The following is a 19,534-nucleotide window of genomic DNA, read 5'->3' on the forward strand; positions in this document are numbered from 1 at the left end:
CACACCAAACCAAGTTTGCAAACTTCACACTTTCTGCTTCATGCACAGGAGCTTTTAACATGTGATACCTGCTCTGGAGCCACTGGAATTATGCAGCGATGGGGGACGAAATGATGCTGCATTGTTGACTAAATTATGCAACAAAAAAAGGCTGCAGCGTAATGCAATATACTTTCTTATACTTTATTATTTAGACATTTTTACACATGTTAAGTCTCTGCACAGAATCTGCCCCATTAGTATCAGTATAACATACAAGTGCAGCAGTGAGAAAGGTGATAGTCAACCTTTGCAAAGGGCCGTCCACTTTGCAGCAACTCAAGTTACGTTTTTTAGTAACTTTTTATCCGTTTGAGCTACAAAAATGATTAGTTAAAACTGCAAGATTATGCAGTGGATGATGTATTATGTGACAAATATGGCAGAGCCATAATTATAAAGAAAACATTTGCAAACTAGGATATTTTGCCGTTCATGTTTGAACTGCTCTTGTGGAAGAAGGGAGGAGAAGTGCTAATGAGAGAAACTGCATTGCTTGGAGACAAATGGCTTGTAATTCCACTTTTAAGCGTATTTGGGACATTGTGTGATTGGAAATATATTCCACTTTTTGAATGTATTTAAATGCCAATAACTCCTATTAAACCTTAACTAATCAAGTGTATCCATTGGTTGAAAAAAATAACACAATAAGCTGTAACTGGTCTGTGAAATGCCAACAAATACTAAAAATTGGGATGTTTTGCACATTCTGGCCACACCTCTGACTCCGCCCACTGATCTAGTCCGTGGGTTATCCCCGCCCTCTGAGTCTCCACCCACAGTTCCCCTACTTTTTTTTCCCCACTTCGACCACTGTGTAAAACCTACTCACAGTCTCTAGACAGGGTCTTCAACCTTTCTTGTCAAAAGAGCAGTTTATGTTCGAGTAAAAATCGCCACGATCTACTGATATTATTCATGTTGTAATAGTGACCCCACAAGACAAGATTACAGTTGTGGCCACCGATGATATATTACCAGCAGTGTTAACCATCGGGCAGCGTTGCCAGTAGTATAGCAACAAGCATTGGCAAAGCCAATAGGTCGCACCTTTGGGACCTATTAGCTTTGGCAATTGCTTTTGGCGGGACCGTACAGCAGCGAGAGACACACAGGGAAGGCTTTTTAAAATAAAATAAAATCTAGAAAAACCTTGACAAATTTAATAGCTCTCACATAGATGAGACCTATTGGCTTTGCCAATGCTTGGTTAGAATATTTGCATGTCTGGCCTTTACTATGTGTCTTCAGAACTTTGCGTGTGCCTCATTTGGATGGTGATATTGCGCTCTTGTACTATTTGCCAAATGTATGATTATGGCTCCTGTATAGTGTTGGACTCTATTACCTGCCTTTACTCAACAGGATTCTTAATATAGCCAAAAATATTACTCATTTACTTAATACTAAAATAATACAAAGGTTGCGTCATTTGAACCTGCCATTCGAAGATCACAAGTGACATGCAATGGCTGCCTTAAGCTGCTGATCTGCTGCCAGTTCGTTTTATGTCTGCCCCATTGGGCTGACCACCTAAACAAAATAAACAGTTATTCTTTTAAATAGAAATTGCCCCCCTGTCTGCATTACTGTTTAAAGCACGGATATTAGGTCCAGTAAACGGGATGTGCGGGACACAACAAATGAATGCACCAGTGCACCCACATTGATATCTTCAAGATACAGACCTTTTGAAAAGAGCAATGCTTTAGTTATAAGAAAAAGATTCTTGTGAACTTGTGACTAAATTTCTGTACTGAGAAAACAATGGAAGAAAACCTGAAAGAGTGACATTTTGCTGTAGGAAGATTTCGGCTGGAAATGGCAGAGTTTTCAGGGCTCTGCCACTCGGGACATTTGTCAGGAGTTGACCAGCATGACTAATCAGTACTTTGGGAGTGATTTTGATGCTCTTGAAAAGTCACTGCAGGGACCATCAGCCTGATTCATGAAGTGAAATTGCGCCCGCAATCGCTGCGAAAATGCAAATGCGGGCGCAATTTCCGTAATCGGCATTCAACAACAAAATTGCGAAATCGCAAACACATATTTGCGAATTCGCTAATATATTCGCAGAATCACGGCCGCTGAGCATTAGCGAATCGGAAATAGCGACACACCACGGATTCTGCGAAAATAATAGCGAAATCGCAAAATAATCGCAATCGGCATTCAAGAAAAATCGCTATTAGCGAAAAACCCAAAAAACGCAATTTGCACCGCGCAAAATAAGGACAACTCAAAGCAGGTGGTAACCATGAAAGCCATGGAAAAAAAACTTTCAAAAAACCGTTGTCCTATCACCAACAGGTACTGGCCTGACCAATCACACATAAGGACCTTCATCAGCAGCAGCATTAGGAGTCCCACAATGCCAGGAATGTACATGGTGGTGAGGCGTCGCAGGCTAGAGCGATTAGCACGGAGGAGACGCAGGATCCAGGACAGGATATTTCGCCAGCGGGTCACCTTGCTGGGCCAAACCAGAGAGCAGATATATGCTAAATACAGGCTGAATGGGGAAATGATAATGCAGCTAATACAGGACCTTGACCCCCTGATGCAGCACCCAACAAGCCGTACCAGTGCTGTGCCTACACATGTGCAGGTATTGTGTAGCCTGCACCTCCTGGCCTGGCCTCCGGAAGTTTCCAGGGGGTAGTAGCGGCTGCTGGGGGAATATCCCAGCCCACCATGTCACGCTGCCTCCACACTTTTGTTGACGCCATGCTCACCCAGCTACACCGTCACATCAAATTCCCCGCCAGCCAACAGGAATTGGACATGACCAAGCTACAATTCTACAATGTAGCCCATTTTCCACATGTGCTCGGATGTATAGACTGTACCCACGTCGCCATCTGCCCACCAGCTGGCATGGAGTATATGTTCCGCAATAGAAAGTGCTACCACTCCCTCAACATCCAGATGGTCTGCAATGCCAAGACATACATCACTGACATTGTCGCACGGTACCCAGGGAGTACCCATGACTCCTTCATTTTCCGGCACAGCGGACTCCACACACGACTGGTCAGGGGAGAGTTTGGGGAAGGACACCTACTTGGTAAGTACACTTTGATTGAAATGTCATATTGCAAAGATGTAACAGCGCAGCACAGGCAATCACCATCTGCTCCTCTCATTCAGGTGACAGTGGCTACGCCCTCCGTGAATACCTCCTGACCCCATACCTCAACCCTGCTACACCCCAGCAACGGCGCTACAATATTGCACACATACGGACAAGGAATTGCATAGAAAGGACATTTGGCCTGCTCAAGAGCAGGTTCCGCATACTGCACAAGACAGGTGGGGCCATGTATTACAGTCCTGAAAAGTGCTGCCGCATAGTGGCTGTCTGCGCAATACTACATAACATTGCAACCAAGCGCCGGATACCTCTTGACATCTCTGGCAGTGAATCTGAGGGGGACAACCGGCCACCTGCACATGCGCGCCATGCACAAGGGGAGAACCCAGCAGAAGGGCACAGATGTCGCAACCACATCACAGTGAACAGTTTCTAGTACAACCACTTCCATCACCCCACAAATCAACAATGCATGCAAAATGTAATGATGACACAACGCTAATGTGAGTAGCAAAATAAATGTATTTGTTAAATTCACAAAATGAAATATAAGGTTTCTGTCCAAATAAGTCCAACAAACAGTATTACGCCATACTGCTGTGCATCACTGCATGGCAGGCTTGACCTCAGCCTGTGCCATTGGTTAAGTGCAGTTCTCTAGGTGCGCCTAGTGCGCGTTCCTCCATAGCGCCTCTGAGGGGCATCCTCCTCCGGGGCTTCAGGCAATGGGGGGGTCCTGGTGCTGCGGGTGGGTGGTGGGGCCTGTGAGGCAGATTGTGAGCTGACGCTGGACGCCCCCTCACTCGCATCATCACCCCCCACAACAGATGGAATAGGTGGAGGGTGAAGAGCAACGACGGCCGTGGTGAGGGTCTCCAGCACCCTTGTCATGTCCTCGCTGCACTGTATGATTGCGTGCTGCTGGGTCAGACTGCGCCGCGCCAAAAGAGATGTCGCATTTGCTGACACGTAACTTGCCCTGCTGTAAGTGGCAAGCCGGGTCAATAGTTGGCGGTGGCGCCGGCGTTGCCCACTGCGCACTCTCAACATGGCACGGGTGTTGGCCTCCACGGCTGCAGCAATGCGGGCCATTCCATCTCCCACACCTGCCAGGTCTGCCCTCATGCCTTCCATGTGGCCTGCAACAGAGGCCACATTGCGCCCTATCATGTGCAGTTGGAGCTGTATAGCTCACTGCTGCTGAGCCTGGCGCTGGCGAATGCGCAGCATGCGTCTCTCGACGCTGAGCCACGCCAGTCCATGAGCATTGGCCCGCCTGGTAGCTGCTGTGGAGCGCTGGCGTGACCTGCCACGCCTGCCCTGCTGGCCTGAGTGTGAGGCTGGCCGCTGTGTGGACAGTGGCACAGCCCCGGATGTAGAGGCGACAGCTGCTGGGGGTAAGACCGGCGGTGTTGCAGGTGCGCCAGTCGCAGGGGGTGTGCCTGCTGGTGTGGCAGTAGCAGTTGATGCAGGGGGCACAGGAGTGACTGCCCTGGCTGCGGCTCTGGGAGGAGCAGCGGTGGCAGGAGGCACAATGGGGGCTGACATGCCAGCGGATGTGGGTGCTGCACCAGTTGCAGGGGGGACGCTGCTGGTGGTACTTGCTGCTGGTGTAGATGCAGCGGCAGGGGCTGGTGCCTGGGTTGGTGTTGGCACCTCCACCTCCGGGACGCCCTCATCGATCTCCAGCCTATTGCTGTCACTGGTATCGCCACCTGTGGGGGTAAGTGGTGGATCATTAGTTGCATGTATCTGGCAGACGTGCAGTTGCTACATGCATGCTGGGTGACATTCCCTGAATGGCAGTGGCTTTGTGTGCATTGGGACCTGTCTGGCTGCATTGTGGTACTACAACATTGTGGCCAGACTACATCTCCCACAATGCTTCAGGACATTCCTTGATGTGCAACTATGGCATGCCTATGGGACATTGGGGGAGCCTATTTGGTCATGGACATCCATAGGGGGCAGGGTCGCAGTCGCATGCCACTTACCTTGGGTGTCTTGGGTGGGGCGGGATGTGTCCAGTGTAGTAAAACCGACACAGGCCTCCTTCTCCAGGGTGTTCTCAACCTGGTCCTCCATGGGGGTGTTTGGTGGTACCGTTGGTCCTCCTCCTCCTGTGCCCGAGGACTCCCCAAGGCGCGCCGCCACCTTCTCCTTGGCACGGCCTCGGAGGTCGTACCACCGCTTTTTTAATTCTTCCAGGGACCTGGCCGCCACTCCCACGGAGTTCACTGCTGAGGCTATCCCCTGCCATATGCGCCGCTTCTCCATTTCTGGGACCCTCCGTGAATTAGCGCCAAACAGTCGGTCATGGTTGGCCACAACCCCCTCAATTAGGTGTTCCAGCTCCTGCTCAGAGAATTTCAGTTTTCTCTTTCTCCCAGACGAGCTGCTGGTCCCAGGTGCAGGTTCCTCAGCCATGGTATAGGGTTGTGGATCTGTGTACTTTCCAAGATGAGCTGCAGCTCTCCAATGTGCTCCCTCTCTCTCTGCCTCAATGTGCAAAATGGTGGTGGGAACCGGCAGCTTCCTGGTTGTGATGTCATCACTGGGCTCGAAATGCGACTTCCCGTTTTCCCGATCTCGCGAGTTTGCGATATCGCAAATAGCGATATCGCAAATAGCGATATCGCTATTTGCGAGATCGCAGTCCAGGCGCGGGTAGCCGGAAATTGCGATTATTCTGCGATTAATCGCAATTTCATTCGGATCGCAATCGGATTTTGCGATCGCGTGCGAATCGCTTTTTTTAATCGCAATTATTCATGAATTCGGATTTGCGATTTCTGAATAGCGATTCGCTTTTTTTCGCTATTTCAGAATCGCAAATGCCGATTTTCATGAATATGGCGGCTAATGCCTTTGCTTGCGAGATTGTCAAGCCACTGGGCTCTTCCATTACCTGAGAAAACTTAATGAACTGACCCGCTGTTCTGACGTTCTAAGAGTGCGCACCGTCCTAGGCTTGCAAACAGCTCCAACCATCTTCAGCATCACCTGCCATCCGAATCGCGACAGTCACTTCAGCTGCTGGCAGCGCCTCATCTCCCATCTTCTGCTTTTATTCCCTAATGCAATATAAACAAGCATTGGCATAGCCAATAGGTCTCGCCTTTGGGACCTTATGAGTGTTTATCCTCTATCTTCCGATGGTTTACTCTTCTTAAGGAAAACAGCAATATTTGTCTCTCCCCATGATACTGGAGCTTCCCCACCACTGTATATGTAGTTTATCAATTCTAAGAATTCAGGGGCTAGAATATCTGTAAATAATTTATACAATTCCAGGGGGATAGCTTCGTCCCCAGCGGCTTTCCCTGATGCTAAATTACTCACTGCTGCCTCCACTTCGCCTATCTCCACCTCTGCATCTAGTACAGAAGATTGTATAAAGTTTAGTCAAGGGATCTGGCTCTCAGCCAAGTAGTTGACTATGACCTGATGTTCATTAATACCTGGTTTACTATAAATACTTTGATAGAAAGCAGAAAATTGATCAGTGATAAGCTGCGGACACTTATAAGCAACTCCATCGTCTCCTATGACGCAATGAGTTGCATGCCGGGCCTTTTTATCTGCTATCTGATGAGCCAGAATGCATCCTATTTTATCACCATACTAGTACTGGTAAATTGCGATTCTCCTATTACCATGACTAGAGAATCTGGATTTCATTAAAGACACGGGGGCTAACATTATGCATATTTCTTGTAATGCAGTCCAAGCAGCCGCACACATCATAAAGAAATAAGGTTCCAGAATAGAACATTAACAGAAAATAAAAGGCATGAGCCCATAACAATCTGCCTCTTTTTAATGTGATGTAGAACAGGATAAGTCCAGAAAAACTTAGAGTCCAAACAATTTCTTTAAACCATCACCAAACGAAGGAAAGGAAGAACGATGATGAACCGAAGGTCAAAATCCTGAAGTTAAGAGAGATTACATTTTAAAAAAAGAGAGAGAAAGATACAAGTAACTCCAGAATAAAGAACGCTAAAATGAGGAGGCAAACAATGTAATTAAACAAAGGTATAATAAAAGACAAGAAAGCATTTATAAATTCGAGAAAACTTCAAATAAAACAAGAAGGATACAATAACAAGTACATCAGATATGTTAGAGTAAAAGTATATACTGTAGGCTTTAAATATCCAAGAGAAAGGGAGGGTGGGATAATGTTAACCTCTGTGTCTTTAATGAAATCCAGATTCTCTAGTCATGGTAATAGGAGAATCGCAATTTAATTACAAGACTGGAGGCTACCATTATGCTCGTTGGTAGCTTTGTAAGACTACATCAGACATATGAGCAATTGGTTTACAATAATGCTGTGCGAAAGTCCTAGCCTTAGACCTATCAGCAGCTTTAAGAATATCATCCAACTTACCACCGGACCAGAAGGATTTACTGGCCATAGAACCTCTGATCATATGAGCTTTGCATATTTTTAAATCAATACCTGCTAAGTTCATAATGATTTTACCCATCAAACAGTAGAAACAGAAGAAATAGTTTTGTAAGGTTTACCAAAGGAGATAAGTAACTGATTCACACCTAAAGGACGAAGAGCATTCATTCTGCAGTTGTACTCTTTCATGCAGTCGAACACACAACGTTTTTTGCAAAGATCAAAATGTGGATAACAGATTGAATCAGACATAGTCTTGGTTCTTCTAAACAAATGAAAATTGACTCCAAACATGTTGTAGGATCTATTTGAGATTTCAAGGGCTTTAACATCAGAGACCCTACAACAAGATACTTGGCATAGCAGTGTAGCAAGTTTGATGAACAGATTTTCCCTATTCAAATGAATATTATCAGGCCAGCTAGAGAAAAGATCAAGAATTAACTTAACATCCCACAGGAATTGTTATCAAGGTCCAGGAGGTGTCCTGAATCTAATAATTTTGAGAATTGATAGATCTAACTAAGACCCCTTTCAAATTGTTCCACAAGGAAGTTAACTATGCCAACGATAGTTGCTTCCACGGAATCCAGATTCCTTTCCAAGCAACAACGTACCCATAAGCTGCACTGGCTCCCATTGAGACAGAGAGTCCAGTTCAAGTCTCTCTGTCTGGTGTTCAAAGCCCTTCATGGGTCGGGCCCTGTTCTCTTGCAAAGGAAGTTTGCGTGGCATGTGCCGGCCCGCTACCTTCGTTCCTCTTCGGCTAGACTGGTGAGGATACCAAGGTTTAAGAAAGCCAAAGTAGGTGGCAGATCATTTGGTGTGGCGGCAGCGAAACTGTGGAATGCTCTTCCAGTCGAGCTAAGACAAATCACTGACCTCCTATTGTTTAGTAGGAGTTTAAAAACCTGGCTATTCCCAAAGTCCTAGACTCCTTACCAGTCTTGATCCCCCCTCTATTATAAGTCTGCCAGCGCCAGGATGCCTGTTGGGCGACAGTGCGCTTTAAAAGTGAAATAAATAAATAAAATAAATAATTTCCATATGTTGTTATACCGGTAGTGTGTAACAGGGGCCCAAGACTCTCCGAGGGGAGTTGAAGCTGTTGACGAAAGTCCTGAGCGATCATTGGATATCTTGACACTCTCAAGGCAAGAAGGTTCACATTCCCTGTTTGAACTAGGGGGTGTCTTCGTCCGTCTACGTTTGTAAGAAGATCCACTAGGGAAGGAATTAGGTAAGAAGGTCGTAAGCCAGCTCCAGGGTAGGGGGAAACCAAGACTGGGATGGCCAGAAGGGAGTGATTAGGACAATTGAACAATGTTGATGTCTCACTTTCTGAAGGACTCTCTGGATCATTGCAAAAGGGGGAAAGGCATATGCGTTGGTCCCCTTCCAGTACTGAAGAAAGGCGTTCACTGTTAGAGATCCGGGTCTGGCATCCACCTGTTATAATTCTCCAGTTGGAATGTCAATCTGCTGGCAAAGAGATCTATTTCCAGAGGACCCCATATATTTTTGAGAGAATTGAAGCTTCCAATCGATGTGGTCTAAGAGGAACCTCGAGCTCCAATCTGCACATATGTTTGTTTTCCCTGGAAGATAGTCGGACCTCAGGGAGATCTTGTGTTCCAGGCAGAACATCCAAAGTTTCTTGGCTAGATTCGAGAGGTCTGCAGACTTTGTTCCACCCAGACGATTTATATAGGCAACTGCGGACATATTGTTCATCTTTAGAATGACAGATCTGCCTTGAAGAGAATGTTAAAAACACTCATCAGAGCATAGAGACCGGCACTCAATTCTAGGTAGTTTTTGTGGTGAGAAGATACTCCTTGAGACCAAACACCGCCCGTGTTCTGATCTAGGAAACAGGCTCCCCAGCCATGAAGACTCTCATCGTATTCTAAGACAAACTCTGGTGTTGACCCAAAAATTGCTTTTTTGATCCAAGCATCCAAGTACTCTAGCCACCAGGTCAGCTCTAATCTTGCTTCCTGGTCCAGGGAAGTGCGATTCCCATTCCAGAGGCCTGATCGGAGGGCCCTCACTTTTACTCTTTGAAGAGCTCGATAATTTAGGGGACCCGGAAAGATAGCTTGGATAGAGGAAGAAAGGAGACCAAGTAACCTGGCCAGTTTCTTTAATGATACATTCTGTTGTTTCAGAACATGTCTTATCGCTTTCCTGATTTTGGATATTTTCTTTGATGGGAGTAGAAGAAGGCATTTTGTGGTATCTACGGTAAACACGAAGAATTCCAGTGTTCTGGAAGGAGATAATATCGACTTCTCTCTGTTTATGATTAACCCTAGGTTTTCTAAAAGGTCTATTACTGTCTTCAGGTCTTGAATGATTTGAGAAAGGTCCTGAGATAGAATGAGGATGTCGTCTGGATATATGATCATACGTATACCGTTTTCTCATAGGGAAGAAGCAACTGATCTCATCAATTTGGCGAAACAGCATGGTGCTGAGGAAAGGCCGAAAGGGAGAGCTTGGAATTGGAAAAGAAGGTTTTTTCACATACATTTTAGAAAAGGTTAATGAGCCTTGGCCATAGGGATGGTAAAGTAAGCGTCTTTTAGGTCTAGTTTGACCAGCCAGTCCCTTTCTAATTATAAGTCTCTCAGAAGATGAATGCCCTCCATCTTGAAGTGCCTGTAAACAGGATATTTGTTGAGTTCCCTTACGTTTATGACGGGTCTAAACCCTTTTCCTTTTTCTCTATGAGGAAGAATGTGCTTATAAACCTTAACGTCTCGAGGGGAATTTCTATAATTGCACCTTCTGAAGCATGGAGGATATCTCCTCCTCTATTATTTTTTCCTGATCTAAGGGCAGAGGGATGTCTCTGGGGAAAGAAAGAAGTTTGAGAAGGAATTTCTATAAAGTCTATCATAAACCCCTTCACCGTATTCAGAACCCATGGGTCTTGAGTAATCAGTTTCCAATTGTGAAAAAAGAATTTGAGTCTGCCTCCCACCTTTGGAGAAAAGGAAGGGGGAGGAAAATGAGCTGTTGTACTCACTTTGAGGGTTGTTGTCCTTGGAGGCTCCTCGTGATCTGAAGCTTCTGGAGCGAAAACCTTTTCCTCTTTGTGGATAAAACTGGGGGGTATTTGAGGGTTGGTGAAGCGGCCGAAAGAGAGGCCTCTTCTTCCGGCCTTTCCAAAAAGGTTATTGGTATTAAATACGCTCCTCATATTTTGGTGGGCCTTGTCCAATGATGTAAAGGTAGACACATAGTTACCTAGTGTCGTAATAAGTTCTTCCCCAAAAAGTAATCCCTTGGGGTTGAGGGAGGGCTTTTTGTCAGCCAAATCACTCAATTTCGGACTGAAACCATTCTTCTCCTCTCGGAGTTGAGGCTGGCATTGGCGTTGCCCAGTAAAATTAAGGCTCTCTGACTGAGGCCTCTAATTACTTCAGTGTCCAAGGGCGTGTCGTTGATGTGGCTATCCTCAGCTGTATTGAAAATCCTGACCAGAGGACCAAGAATATCAAGGACCCAGTTTTGACAACCCTTAAGGGATCTCTCCATCCCTTTTCTGGGGTGCCTACATAGTTTAAACAGATATTTAATTAGTTTGGGGTCAAGGTTTAGGGTTTAGCAGACTTTGTCTTCTATGGAAGGTCTGGAGCAGTCAGCTCTTAGTAGATTATGAGTATCTCTCTCCAAAGGGTTCCTTGGACATTTTTTAATGAATTTGCCCACGTGTTCATGGTGGAACCACTCTGAGCTTCTAGGGTGTTTTATATTAAGAGGAGAAAACATTTCCTCGCCAAGAGGGTTTACAATATTGTCTTTTGACGATGAAGGGCGGTCGTCCTCAAAAGGTTGAGAATAAAACTCCTGGTCATCCTCATCTAATTCTAAATCGTATTTGTCTGGAACATCAAAGGCATCATCATCCTGAAAATTGTCGTCTCCCAACTCAAGATCATTATTTTGAGCACTTCGATATTTTGTGTCGCTAGGGCCACCATTAAGAGTTGTGCTGCCAAGGACACCCATTGTATTTGAGGTGTGGTGACCTCCCATAAAAGTTGAGGTGCTGGGAACTCTTGGGGGTTGCATGATCAATATTCTTATTCCTTTTAGGTCTTTCCCCCTTACTTCGATGAGATCGTTGGTGGATAGGATATGTTGGTTCTCATTAGCATCAACCTCCTCAGAAGGGAGTGATCTCTTTGATACCATAACTTTAGACAGGGTTTCCAACATACAAGATCTCATTTCTTTATGGACCATGCTTTTGAGTGCTTCGTTATCCATATTAGGGATGGGGGCGCTAGCTTCATCGGAGTTTATATCAGACATAATATAGATGACAAGTGTTATTAAGTAAACAGTCTGCCTTATCCCTTTTACAAAAAAATGTATATTCTATATTACCATTTGATAACTTTATTTCGGTCGAGAGACCATAAAAGTGCAATAAAATATGTACAAGCACAGTAATAAAACCACAAATACAATTGAGTTAAAAAGATATTAAACAGTGAGTTATCAAAGAATAAGCAGATAAGTGGATGTGGGGCATTATTTCGTACTAGAAAAAAGAGTTCTCCGCCACATGCCAAATAAAAAACGGGAAACAGCAAAAACAATGGGAGGGGCAGTGTCATAGGTTAAAACTCTTGTAGCTTGGGCACATTGTCTAAACCCCAAATTTTTGCACAGTGGAAGGATCCAGCACTTCCGAATTCCGCTGTATGCTGGGCAGAAAAAGAATATATGTACAATGTCTTCCCTCCAATAGTTGCAAGCAGGGCAATTGGCCTCTGACAAGAGTGACCATCTGGATGTAAGTGCCCCTATTGGTAAGGAGCCATGCCTCAGTTGGGTGTACAGTTTTCTTGCGAATGGGGGCTGCACCAAGTCCAGAAACACCTCCGTCCTGGGGCTAACTTTCGTCAGAAGAAACTCTGTGGTCAGCCTTCCCAGGGAGGTCGAGCAGTGTAGAGTTTTGAGGTTGTAGGACTTTACAGCCGCCACTATTTGGGACCTTTGCGTCCTCACACAGCAATCTTCTGGTGCATCCCAAAGTTGTGACATACCAAGTTGATGGAAAAAAGCCTTGACGTGGGCCAGCCAAGGTATGTTCTTGTGTTGTAGCTGGCCCCAGATTGCAGTGAACTCTGCCCTAAAGGATGCCAGCTCCGGCACGGACCAAAGTCTTCTCCAATAGAGCAGCGGTCGTGCAGCTGCCAGCTCATCGATGGATTCTAAGCCTAAGTCTAGGCGTAGTGGTATTAGGGGAGTACTTTGTGGGAGAGCTACCAAATGGCGCATAAAGGCATGTTCAACCTTCGATAGCTCATGTACTTTCATATGTCCCCAAAGTTCTGCGGCGTACAAAGCTGCTGGCCTGACCTGCATTTTGTAGATCTCAAGGGCAGGAGTGACAGGTTTAAAGGTCGAAGCGCTATGAAATCTGCCTATACCTCCCGTAATCTGGGACAGTCTCAGAGATGATTTAGAAACTTGGTGGTCTATATTAAAATTAGGTAAATTGCGCCCCTTATTTATTTATTTATTTATTTTAAATATTAATACAAAGGTTTCAGGGCGGTTAGAACAAAGGAGTGGGGAATAATGTGGGGTTTAGTAGGGGACAGCCGGTAGAGGATAGCCACAAAGCCACAAAGGTGTTTAAAAAAACAGAATATGAAACACTAAAGACACCTAATTAAAGAATTTAAGGCCGGATGTAGGTCGGTCGGTAACGGCCGAAAATCGGTATTTTCGGCCGTTACCGACCGAGATTCACAAAATGGTATGTAGGGCCACATATTTTACAGATTCGGTAAATTTACCGATCGGTAAATTTACCGAATCTGTAAAATACCGAATCGGTATTTTTACCGATTCGGTAACAATGAGATGTAGGTGGGACTCTTCTGAGTCCCATAAGCCTTACAGAATCGGTATTGTACCATGAAATCCAACTTCATGGTAAAATACCGATTCCGGTGTGCATGCACATGTGTGCATGCACACCTGTGCCATATGACAGGCAGACCTGCCCTTAGGGCAGGTATGCCTGCCACATGGCCCCCCGAATCTTTTTTGGGGGTGCTAGAGGTTGTCAAAGTGACACCCCCTGCACCCTTGTCAAAATCGGTATTTACCGGTTCGGTAAATACCGACCGGTAATGCCCCATTCATTCCTGTGGGCTTCAAAGCCCATAGGAATGAATGGGGCATTACCGGTCGGTATTTACCGATTCGGTAAATACAGATATTTACCGATTCGGTAAAAGGAACATCTGGATGTTCCTACATATCCACCCCTTAGATTTACCGATTTTTAATTACCGAATCGGTAGAATTCGGTAATTAAAAATCGGTAAATCTATTTTACTTACATCTGGGCCTTAAATCCTTATTGTTAGAAAAAGGGAGCCTTCTAGCGCAGCAACGAGTGTACTGTTGAATGTCAGCTGATCGGGTCAAGCAAATTTCAGAAAGCTCGAGCACCCGATCAGCTTGCTCTTGTTGTTAGAGCGAATGAGGAAAGCACCCTGGCAACGAGACCACGTAATAAGCGGGTTGCCAAGGTCCTTTCCTCTAAAGTGGCACTCTCCGAAAGATGGAAAAGAGGGTCAGGTCGCGTTACAGTATAAGCCCTTAATTGGGTTAAGGCACGGTAGCGAAAGGCAACGCTACATGAAGATGAGAGCTGGAGGTCGCATTAGCGAGGAATGATAACGCGCAAGTGCGAGTGCGCGAAATCAGGACATCGGGATATTGAGGCATGGGAGAGAGGTGCCGATGGGAGGTAGACCTTTCCCCTAAGGAGGATTAAGGTGAGGACCGAGAAGTCCAAAGAACCAGTAAACTCAAGGGAAAGAGGAGGATAAAAAGGGAGGGGGGGCCGGGGCCAACCTCCATAAATTGGAGATCGGCTTGACCGGAATAGAGAAAGGAGGGTGGGGGGGGGGTAAAAGGCCTCAAATGAGTAAGATTAGGTTTAAACAGTATTTAAAAAGTATTGTAAAGCAATAGTAAAGTAAATGTAAATTAACTTATCTGCTTGGAGCCGCATTTTAAAGAGGCAGATTGTTATGGGCTCATGCCTTTTATCTGCTGTTAATGTTCTATTCTGGAACCTTTTTGCTTTACGATGTATGTGGCTGCTTGGACTGCATTAAAAAAATATGCATAATGGTAGCCTCCACTCTTGTAATGAAATCCTGTTCTTATGGTATTCGGCTGCCACTTTCTCAGTGAAGTAAGAACAGATTATGCAAACAGTCTTTTTCAGATGCAGCGATAGACAAGACCTTTTGATTTTCCTCACATTATATATATATATATATAAAATATACATAATTAAAGGGGCTTTCAACCTGCCCTCTTCATTCATTGGTGTGTTGTTGCGTGATTCACATTTTACTTCTGCCCAATACAGCCTACAGCATGGGGCATTGGTTAGCCTACTTCATCCACTGGCTACCATCATTTTGAGTAACTATATTTTCCTCCTTCACAAGGGGCACATCCGCCCACAAGGTAGTTCCATTCAGTGCCAGTGTTTTTGTTTATTTTTACTTTGGTGCTGCCTTTGTGTTCTGATGTGGTAACATAACACTTTCTACTAGATGTGAGCACAGGGTGTATTCCAGCTTTATCAATTCCTGTCTCTTGCAAATGCTGTTGTAAATTACTTTGGATTGGCCTTTGTTTATCTGACTGCTGCTATTTTGCAACATACCAGAGTGTGTCCTTTTGAAACTGTTCTTTATAAATGTATCCTACTCTCAATGCGCAGACAACGAAGTGTATGTATAACGGCACTCTTTTATGCCATGCTGGTATGCATAATTGCATTTTAATTGAGCACTACATTTATGCTTGCAAACTAATTTAGTCCTGCTGGATGGCTTTCTTGTTTGCTTTCAGTGTCGTTCTAAGACATGCATATATGGACATTTAACTATTATATTACTAATTGAAGCTGTGCCTTTGATTAAAATATCTATCTATCTATCTATCTATCTATCTATCTATCTATCTATCTATCTATCTATCTATCTATCTATCTATCTATCTATCTATCTATCTATCTATCTATCTATCTATCTACCTATCTATCTCTCCTTGCAATATTGTTGATCTGTCTAACCCTTTCTATCTGGCTTTTCAAGCCTCTATATTTATCTAACTTTTCAATCCTCTTTAGCTATAATTGAAATAAAGATTTACAAACACATTAGAAAAGAGAATTAGCAAAGGCAAGAAGCTGGCAGCCAATGCCAGACCAAGTGCCCCTTTTAAGGTTGAGCTTAGGCAGCGCACATGCGGTGTCTGCAAGACCTGCTGTATGCACTACACTGAGTGTAATCCTGCCTTCTACTTACTATTGGACCATTCCCACATCGCTCTTCATTGCATCCTCCTAAGTTGTTCCCGCAACTGTTCTTTTAAAGAACTTTAAAAAAAAAAGATTACGGCAGTCGCAGATAAACTGATGCCTTCTAGCCCGTGGCGTCACTTAATGAGTGGTGATCAATCTGAAGGAGGTAATTAAGCTGGGCGTTGTGGGAGCTAAAACTTGTAAGAAGTGCGCTGTTAGGCACTGCTCATCTAAAAATACAGCAGAATTCCAGTGTCAGCTTTTTTCGTGGCTGAACTGAAGGACCCAGCTCCCTATGTACTAATCGTCTAAGGCAAAGCTGCTGAAGTTGTGCTGCAAGCTAAGCTGCTGAAGCTGTGCTGCAGGCCACTGTGAAAATGTAGACAAGACCGTAAAACGGAGGGCGCGGCTATGACGCGCTGCAGGATGGCCACCTGTTGAAGGGACTCTGCAGGCTAGGCTTCTCTATCCTGACATTCTACATGAAGCAGCGGGTCCTGCTGCTAAAGAAATCCCGCTACTGTAAGCTGAACATAACATGAATATACGACTGAAGTTTCAGCGAAGTTGAGGACATGGAATGCATGAAAATTGCAGATACGATGTTGAAGAGCTCTTTGCTGTTATGTGCGTTGTTGTTGATGCGATTCTTGAAGGAGGTCTTTTTGGTGGTTCGAATGAGTTGGTGGTGCCTGCGGCTGGCATTCTTGAGGGCTGCATGGTTGTCTGGTGTTGGCTCGTGGCACAATTCCTTCTCTAGTCTTTGGCAGGTCTGTTTGGATACCTGGAGATCGGCGGTGAACCACATGGCCCTTCTGTTGGTGCGTCTGTGTGTGAGTTTCTTGATCGGGGCGAGAGTGTTGGCACAGTCGTCATTCCATTGCCTGAGGTTGCAGGCAGCTGTGTTGGTGTCGGTGTGCTCGGTTGGCGGGTCTCGGGCGAGAGTGGTGATTAGCTGGTCTTCGGTGGCCTTGTTCCAGCTGCGTGGGGGGATTCTTTGCTGTCCAGTATCCTGCCCTCCTAGCATCTGTTTTCTGAACAGCTTGCCTGTACTTTTGTCTCACCCGTGCCTTTGAGTACACTTGTCTGCCTGTCCATCCTCGCCTTTTTCCATTTGCCAATCCCATTTGCCCATCTGTTTGCCCGTTCACTGACTGGTTATGTTTTGCATCAGTTCACCCAGTTGATCCAACACATTTCAACTCATTTGAATAAAAAAAAAACTGTTGTTTTCTCTTTAAGGGCACCATTGTAATCTCCAACCTCTTCTCTGCCCTTCATGACCACACTATTTGGGAGGTTCCTGAAGAGTTTAACCCAAGTCGCTTCCTGGAAAAAGAAGGAAGTTTTGTGAGGAAGGAGGCATTCATGCCCTTCTCTGCAGGTAATGATATCTTACTTGACAAACATCAGCATTCTCTTTAACATAGAATGAATGTATCACACTACAGCCAGTGGCGCCATCCGGCGTCTGGTGGCTCTATGAGCTAAAACACAGAGGGGCAGATTTACAATAACTGGCGCATCCCTGCATATCAGCAGGGATGTGCCAGTTATTGTGCTCCATGCCTCCGCCACCATGCATGCGCCCCATTTACAATGCGGCGCACCATGGGGCAAAAACAGCACAGATGCTTCACGCATCTGTGCCGTAAAAGCGGCGCATTGCTGGAGTTGCATCGCAAGCGCGACGCAGCTCCAGCAATGCTCTGGGGGGCCCTATGCTCACAATGCTGCGTCAGTCCTTACACCTGCTTCAAGTAGGGGCAGGGTTTTGATGCAACATAGGCCCAAAAGTGACTGAGTGAAATCTTGTAGATTTCACTCAGCCACTTTTAGGAGGCGTCCTGCGCCGGAACGCCCCCACCCCCCCTGTGCTGGAACGCCTCCTTCTGGCGCAGGGCTTTACAACTTGACACATCTCCCAGATGCGTCACGTTGTATCCATACACTCTCATCTGCGAATAGTACACAGTTGTCTTAAGGAATGTTGACGTTTAGTTAGGCCCTAAGAACTATCTTTACCTCCTCCACATAGAGATGTTTAATTTTGTCGTTCAGGCCCCCAGACAGCGGTAGAGTCGATTCGAAGGATCGCAGGAGAGCCAATAGGAAGGAGTCTGCCAGTGCCATGTCTTTATTCCCAGGCATCCTTTGGAGGATTCTCTTCCAAGTCTCTTGCCTCTATGAACAAAGCGACCACATGGGGGACATGCAACGCCAGTGTCAGCACTTGCCTCTGACCCTCAGATCCACAGAAGTGGCACTGTCTGAAATGAGAGTGAGCCCAGATGAGGTTGGTGACATATAGGAAAGAGAAGCTGCTTCTGTGCTCTTGTTAGCTGCCTGCAGTTCGTTTTTCCACACAATGGGGCTGTGGTAAGGAGAGGCAGGCTGGGTGATGAGAAAGAGCCTGCAAAAATCCCAGCATCTGCTCACCGAGCATCGCAGGTTTTCCAGACCAGTGAGGCACACAATGCCTTTCCCATACTCTCTGCCTGGCTTCTCGTTAGTAAATATATTTTATTTTGAATTGTATTAAGCATTCAACATTGTTCCCCAATATATTATTTCATAACTCGTCTGACCACTCCATGGACACATATATGGTTCCCCACGAAGTCCATTATAATGGGCAGCACCGCTGGCCTGTTGAGAAGTGTGTCCTGTATGATCTATCTGGATTTCTGCCTCTTATGACTGAATTTACAGGCCTCTGTTAACTTTCAGCACTGGGACAGTGCTAAATAGCTCCCAGTGCATGTGCTCCAAACACTAAACATGGTGAAGGATCAACTAAACCCAGTTGGCATAGTTTACTTTCAAATAATGTTACTTTATTATAGTGCAGGAATTGCACTAATAGTATAAAAGCTAAATACCAGAGGTGGGCTACAGGGTAGATTTAAACCGCCTGGATCAGTGACTTTAAAAGCATGAATTAAAAACTGCCAGTGCAGGTCTGAGCTGCTGAAACAAACCTGCAGCAAGTACATGTGAAAGGGAAGCAGTTTTGACCAGTTTAATAACCTAGGGGCATATTAGCAACAAAGTGTCGAAAAGAGGTATTAGCCGCCTTGGCTTAATGCCTCTCTTCGCCACTTCTGAAACGCTAGGCTGCACCATATTACCAAGGATATGGTGCAGCCTAGCGTTTCCCCCTGCGATGGCGGTAGTTTTTACAACTTAACACCAGCGCAGGCAGGGAAAGTTTGTTTATGTACAGCAAGGTGTTCCTTCCTGCACATAAACAAAGCTTAAATGCCATTTTGTAAATTGCATGTGTACTGTTTCATGCTGCACACATGTAAGTTATAAATTGGCATTTTTAAAAAAAGGTTTGTTTATGTACTGGAAGGGACACCTTCCTGTACATAAACAACCCGTGGCATTTTGCTTTTTTCAATGTGTGCTGCACAAGGCAGCACACATGGAAAAAGCAAAAACGAGGAGAAATGAAACATTTCTCCTCGCTTCGCCACCTTAAGAACTGGTCTTTCCTGTTCTTAAATTCGTCGCTGCCACCTCTTATCGCCTCTCTTGATAATAGGTGTCAGCGTCGAAGTGAATGGATGTTGCGGTGGAACGCCCACCGCAACAGCCACATTAACTG

General features: G+C 45.3%; 1 protein-coding gene across 1 annotated transcript in view; it reads left to right on the forward strand.

The window, feature by feature from the left end:
• The window catches only part of LOC147684187 (cytochrome P450 2J5-like), a 150,834-nt gene that overhangs the window by 82,814 nt on the left and 48,486 nt on the right, over window positions 1-19,534 (forward strand). Inside the window, exon 8 of the mRNA XM_086944599.1 lies at window positions 17,164-17,305. Within this exon, the coding sequence (XP_086800725.1) occupies window positions 17,164-17,305 (142 nt within the window). The remainder of the gene's footprint in view (window positions 1-17,163; window positions 17,306-19,534) is intronic.

Source organism: Lissotriton vulgaris, chromosome 11, assembly GCF_964263255.1.
Source record: "Lissotriton vulgaris chromosome 11, aLisVul1.2, whole genome shotgun sequence".
Taxonomy (NCBI): domain Eukaryota; kingdom Metazoa; phylum Chordata; class Amphibia; order Caudata; family Salamandridae; genus Lissotriton; species Lissotriton vulgaris.